A 6,378-nucleotide genomic window follows, 5' to 3' on the forward strand; every position below is an offset into this window, starting at 1 on the left:
AGGCCCGCCTCTCCCATCCCAACACAGTCTTCTTCTTTCCTTTCCTCACACAGATAAACGGGCCTTCTTCATCATCTGCACCTCTGAGTTGGGCCCACCCCAGATCTATGAGCTGGTTGCATTGACATCATCAGACAAGAACACGTGAGAATTGATTGAGGGGTCACACATAACTGCCGCCCCCTTGGGACCAGGGTGGTGTGTATGAGGACAGTGGGCAGTGAGGTCTGGGCTGGGCCCCAGAGCCACCACAGAGTGGGGAGATGGGGAGGTAAGAGGGAGGTAGGACAGAGAGAGAGGAACTGTCAGGGAATCACCCATCCTGAGCCTGTGACCAGCCCCCTGCCCCAGGTAAGGAGAATCTGAGTTTCCAGCATCTTCCAGCCATTGCTGCGGCTTCTTCCCCTTCCCCGTCAAGCATTTAAACGTACACATTCTTCTCAGATGTTTGCGTCCAGGACCCTCATGCCACCCCCAATCCCCTGACAGCAGCTAGCGGTGGGTGGCGTGGCATAGTGGAAGGAGACAGGCTGAGTCCGTTTCTTGACCTCAGGCTTCTTATCTGTAAAATGTGGATAATGTTACCTCTTTGAGGGCTATTTTGAGAGAGAGAAACGTAGAAATGCTCAGCACAGAGCCTAACAGAGGGTTGGTGTTTAGGAATTGGTAGTTGCAAATGATATGACCCCAAGGAAGCCACCAGTCAGGACCCGGGAGGTGGGAACCTGCAGGCAGAGAGCCTCAGGGCCAGGGCATGGAGAGGGCTGGAAAACGCAGAGCAGCGAGCTCCATAGGGGTAGGCTGGGGTGCCCTTGTCTTGTTCTCACACCAGCCCTCTGTGTTCCTGCCGAGCAACAGATGGATGGAGCTCTTAGAAGAGGCCGTGCGGAACGCCACCAGGCACCCCGGAGCTGCCCCGCCGCCCAGCCGTCCCCCACCTCTGGGCCCCCAAGAGGCAGCCGACCGGAGCCCGGCGCCCAGCAGGTGCAGTGCTTAGTGCCCCGCCCCCTGGTCCTGCTCCAAGCTGCTTGTTTTCTGCTGCTTGTAAGCCCTTCACCCCCGGGGATGGAGAACACTTCAGGAGAGGGAGCTGGGCGGCTCCGGCAGGGGAGGAGCATCCCCACGTCTCTGCCCCTGTGCCTGTCTGCTCCACCCCGAGCCTTCACCCGCAGGACTGTAGACTGTGCCTGAAGCAGGGCTGGGGACATAGAATCAGGGGCTGGGGATATAGAACCAGCCAGTGCCCCCTTCCCCTCCAGGTTGACAGCCAGACCAGGCAGGTGGTAGAGTCTGCCACCACCCTTCTTGGACCGCACTCCTTTGTTGTCCCCTCTAACTCGGGGGTCAGGGTGGGATGTCATGACAGCTCGGCATCCTGGCCGACAGAGTCAGGGTCCACCGGGTGTGCCTCTCTCACCCTTGGCTGTTTGCTCCCCCAGGGTAGGACTGGATGACACAGAAGTGTTCCAGAGAGGTTGTTCTGAATCAGAGCCCGAGGAGCTGCCTGGAGGTAAGGCCCCTGCACTCTTGCGTGGGGGCCCCATCCAGGCCAGGTTTGGTAGACTGAGGAAGGGAAGTGGTCAGCAGGGGGTGGGGGGGTTGTAGATGTGGAGTGAGGGGAAAAGACAGACCAGAGCAAACTGGGCGGAGCCCCGAACCGAACGCCAGGGCCAAAGGAGCGCGGCTTCGCTAGGAATAGGGAAGAAACCGCATGAGGAAGGTAGCCGGGAGGGCAACAGACTGGGACTGTTGACTAACTCACTTGAAGGAGGATTCCATCCTGACTCTGGGTGACAGGTATTTAGAGAAGGAGGAGGAGGAGGAGGAGGAAAAGTGAGGGGAGCCCGGGGCCCTGCTTCCTTGCCCCAGGGCTGACTAATGAGAACAGAGGGGTTACTGTGGGAGCGAAATCATCAGAGAAGAGGTAGGAGCTCCAGGGGTCTAGTTCCTGGGATGGAAGTAGGGGGACCCAGACAGAATTCTCAGTGAGAGTTTGTGTGTGAAATAACTTAGGGTCTTGGGTTTAGAGAGAAGTCGTGGGCTCCCTGGCTGGGTCCCTGTTATCTTTCCCTCTGCTTAGAATGCTCTTCCCCTGACTTCTCCCACACTGTCCAGTCTGCCACATGTCACCTGTGCAGCGGTACCATCTCTAACCAGCCCTCCTGAGCCTTCATGCCCTGCCCTATTTTCCCACTTCGATAGCACTTACCACCTTCTAACAAACTACATCGTTTACTTGGTTATTTCGTGATTTCTGTGTCCGCCCGCTAGAATTTAAGATCCCAGAGGACAGAGAACTTGGTTTGTTTTGCTCACTGATGTATGCCAAGAGCCTCAACAGTGCCTGCCCATAGTAGGTACTCAGTAAACATTTGTGGAGGGAGTGAATCAGTCACTGTGCCCAGCCCCTTGGCTCCCAAGGGGCCCTCTGTCTTTCCCTGTCTTACACTCCCCTCTCCTCGATAGCAGGCACCGGGCCCCAGCAGAGGGTCAGAGGGACGCACCCAGTAGTGCTGGAGGATCCTGAGCAGGGGGGCACTGGAGAGGAGGCGGCACGGGGGGCCCTTCCTCACCCCTCCTCACCCCTGGACGGAGAGACCACAGGCATCAGGACAAGGGACCCCATCCAGCTGCCCCTCCCCGGCCCTCTGTTCATGGAAGGACTTGCTGAGGCCGCCCTGGAAGACGGTGAGTGCCTCAGGACCCTGCCATCGGCCCCGAATGCCCCGGTAGCGTGGCCAGTCCCTGCTCAGAGGCTCTCCTTGGATGTGCTTGAGAGAGGCACACATCACACACAGGGTCCCACCACCACCCGCTAGCTGGCAGAGCCTCCAGCTGTACCCTGTGACCAAGGCCAGTTCCCAGGTTGGGGTGGTGAGGAAGCAGCGATCATGCCACCCCCTCTGCACCCTCCACCGCTGGTATGGCGTGCGGTCCTGTGCCAGGGAAGCTATCACCCTGTTTCCCCTCCAGTGGAGAACCTGAGGCACCTGATCCTGTGGAGCCTGCTGCCAGGTCACACCGTGGAACCACAGGCCACCGGGGAGCCCGAGGATGACCTGACACCCACCCCTTCTGTCATCAGCGTCACGTCTCACCCCTGGGACCCAGGCTCCCCAGGGCAGGCCCCCACTGGGGATGAAGGGGACACCGCCCAGCTCCCTGGGCTAGAAGGGAGCCAGCCAGAGCTGGAGGACGTGGCTCTCTGCTCTCTGGAACACTTGCCCCCAAGAACCAGAAATTCTGGGATCTGGGAGTTTCCTGAGCTGGATAGGAGTCCAGCTGAAGAGGTTTCAAGCACAGAAGCAGCAGGAAGTTACAAAGTTGTGAGGAAAGGTAAAACAAATGTGGGCATCCACGGGGAGGCAAACACCCAGCTGCTTCCTGCCCCACCTTTACCCCTGGGCCTTGTGAGCAGAGACCCACACTGGGCACAGGAGACATGCTGAGATCAAGCAAAGGCTGTGGAGTCACACAGCCAAGGTTCAGAGCCCTGGCCCTGCCACTTACTGTCTCTGTGACCTTGGACACAATTCTGAATCATCTTTGAACCTCATTCTGTAACATGGGGATATTACCTCCTGCCTGGCACAAATCAAGTATCAATAATGTTCTCATTAGTACTCTCTGATCTTCCAGTCCTGAGGAAGAGATGGAGCTTTTCTCAGGAGCCTCAGATCCGAAAAGACAAGGCAGATGATGTCACTCCAGAGGGCAGTGATGAAGGAACAGGCAGTGTGGAGACACGGGGATGGGAGCTGGGTGCAGAGGTTGCTCACAGAGAAGTAGCTGAAGGACAAGGCCAGGAAGACACTGGGGAGTAAGGGAGTGTGGTTGGGTGAGCGAAGTGGTAGGGAGGACCCCAGGCTGTGGAATATCATGGACAGCTTTGAGACGAGAGAAGCCAGGATTCACTAGGAGGGAGGCAAAGACAGGTTTGTCTGGCCGGAGCAGTGAGTCCAGTGAGGACTAGGGAGGCCCCGGAGGCTGAGAACAATAGACTGAGGAAGAGAGAAGGCTAGTCTGAGTGGCAGGAAAGATGAAGTGAAGCCATGGGTCCTCACGACGGGTGGGATGGGAGCTGAGTTAGTGTGAGAGCAGGGTCTGGTCTTCCCTAGTGTTCAGCTCTGCTTCCTTTTCCAGTAGCATTGTGTGTCCAGCTAGCCAAGGTCTGCCCTCTCCTGGATTTCTGGGAACTGCCCTTCCTTCTCTCTGTCTTGGTGAATTGGTGGAAGAGTTCTCCGTAGCTCCCCGGGTTCTAACCATGTATGACCTTGTGTTCACTTTGTTCTTCCCCATTTCTCCCCCACCCCGTCCCCGCTCTTTCTCCCTCTCCTTCGTCCTCTTGCCCCTTCCCTCTCCTCGTCTTTCGGTTGCTCTCCCTGGTGGTGGTGGTGTCGGTGCAGCTGAGGTGGCAGGCAGCAAGGTTGTCCCTGCGCTCCCAGACAGTGGCCAGCCAGAGCCCGAGCCACCTGACCTGGAAGGCGGAGCAAAGGCTGCGGGTAATAAACTTCTCCTCGGAGCAGAGACAGGCCAGGGCTGGCGTGTGGCCAGGGCTGGCGCGTGGGGCCTGTGGGGCAGAGCTGGGCTTGGGAGTCAGACCCCTGCCTGCAGGCACACAAGCGTACACACAGGCAATGTGTGTTCTCTCTCGGTTGCCTGGAAGTGGTGAGAGGTAGAACCTGGGCCTGCTGAAGGGAGAGTAGGTTCTGCGCCATCAGGTCTGACTTTCAGCTTTTAAGAAACCACTTGTCGAGAGCTGTACAGGCCCCTTTACAGGGCACCGGGGCGAAGCAGCCTGTGGTCAGCTGCAAGTGAAGCCTGGAAGCCTGGCCAGGTGCCCAGGCCCAGCTTCCTTAACCTGACATTCTGAACAGTCACTTCCCCACCCCAGCCACCACTCCAGTGTCCCTGTGGAAACATGCTTCACTGGCCTCCCGGTTTCTCAGTGCCTTACTGCCACTGGGGCTCCTCCAGGTCCTTCCTCCAGCCATCTCCGACCCCCTCTGAGGGCCTAGGATCTGCAGGATTGTGGAATAAATGGCAGCTGAGGCCAGAGGCGGTGGGGAAATCAGAGTTTACGGTGGGGCAGGTGAAAGAGGCTACCGCCTGCTCCTTTTTAAAGGGCTGAAACCAGCCCATTAGCTCTGTACCCCACCTCCCTGGTTCCCAGGTGAAGCACTGGACTGCCCCACCGCTACCTCCTAGCTCCCACCTCCTCCTCCTAGCTCCCACCCCCTCCTCCTACCTCCCACCCCTGTGCATCTTCCCAGGCTGAACAGCACTGCACCCAGGAGGCTCCCTAGAGGGGAAGGGCTTAGGAGACCAGTAGGCAGGCTAAGGCCGCTGTGCCTTGGGCCCCTCTGGCCCTGCTCTGTCAGTCTGCATGGGGAACACTGAGGGAGTGGAGAGTGACTGAGACTCTGTATTTGCCTCCTAATCTTCTTCTCTTGCTGTGGGGCACAGGGAACTGTTTTTATGTCAGCATGCCAGCAGGACCCCTGGACTCCAGCACCGACGCTTCAGGGGCACCCACCAGCCCCGCCCAGCCCGACAGCCTCCCTACCCAGCAGACAGAGCCTCAGACCCAGCTGCCTCAGCTGCAGAGAGGCAATGGAGATCAAAGACGCCCCAGCCGCTCTCCCCCAAACCTGGCCCTCAGGGACGTGGGCATGATCTTTCGGACCATCGAGCAGCTCACCTTCAAGCTCAACAGGCTCAAGGTGAGGGAAACGGGGTGGATCCCCAGAGGCCTCAGTCCATCGCCCAAGACCATTTCCTGTGAGCGAGACGTGTCTAGATCCTGTCCTGCCATATCCAGCCAGCCAGCCTCCATCACAGCCCCATCCCCAAGCCTAGCACAGGGGCCGTATGAATAGAACATCTGAGCGCAGACATCACCTCTCTTCCAGGACATGGAGCTGGCCCACAGAGAGCTGCTGAAGTCCCTTGGCGGAGAGTCATCTGGTGGCACAACACCTGTGGGCAGTTCCCACACCGAGGCGGCAAAGTGGACAGACAGCTCCTTCTCACCCGTAGCCAAGGAGCCCCTGCTCTCTGACTCCAGGGACAGCCATGAAGTAGGGCCATGCCCTGAGGACAGTGAGTAAGCTGTTCCCTCTTTGTTCTTACCCTGGGGGAGAAGTCCACAAGCTGGTAAGGAAATGTCACCAAGCAGCGTGAGGAGAGAAGGTGGTTCTGAGGGTCTCCCCCCTTGGTTATAACCAGGCCATTCCTGGACTTCAGAAAGGAATCTTTTTAAGAAGCCCCACAAAAGCTCACCTAAAAATGAGAAACTTAGAATTGGTCCCTCTTTTCCTTTGGGCTGTGGAGATAACACACCAGGCGAGCCTGGCCTCACATCCAAGACCTGTTCTT

General features: G+C 58.1%; 1 protein-coding gene across 1 annotated transcript in view; it reads left to right on the forward strand.

The window, feature by feature from the left end:
• Positions 1-6,337, forward strand: part of ARHGEF11 (Rho guanine nucleotide exchange factor 11) — a 149,261-nt gene extending 142,924 nt beyond the window's left edge. The window contains exons 25-32 of the mRNA XM_023742599.1: positions 3-144; positions 859-984; positions 1,440-1,510; positions 2,467-2,688; positions 2,974-3,336; positions 4,407-4,502; positions 5,467-5,723; positions 5,913-6,337. Coding sequence (XP_023598367.1) covers positions 3-144; positions 859-984; positions 1,440-1,510; positions 2,467-2,688; positions 2,974-3,336; positions 4,407-4,502; positions 5,467-5,723; positions 5,913-6,110 — 1,475 coding nt within the window. The 3' untranslated portion in view covers positions 6,111-6,337. The remainder of the gene's footprint in view (positions 1-2; positions 145-858; positions 985-1,439; positions 1,511-2,466; positions 2,689-2,973; positions 3,337-4,406; positions 4,503-5,466; positions 5,724-5,912) is intronic.
• Positions 6,338-6,378: the final 41 nt, after the last annotated feature.

The sequence above is a fragment of the Trichechus manatus genome, unplaced genomic scaffold, assembly GCF_000243295.1.
Source record: "Trichechus manatus latirostris isolate Lorelei unplaced genomic scaffold, TriManLat1.0 scaffold00213, whole genome shotgun sequence".
Lineage (NCBI taxonomy): Eukaryota > Metazoa > Chordata > Mammalia > Sirenia > Trichechidae > Trichechus > Trichechus manatus.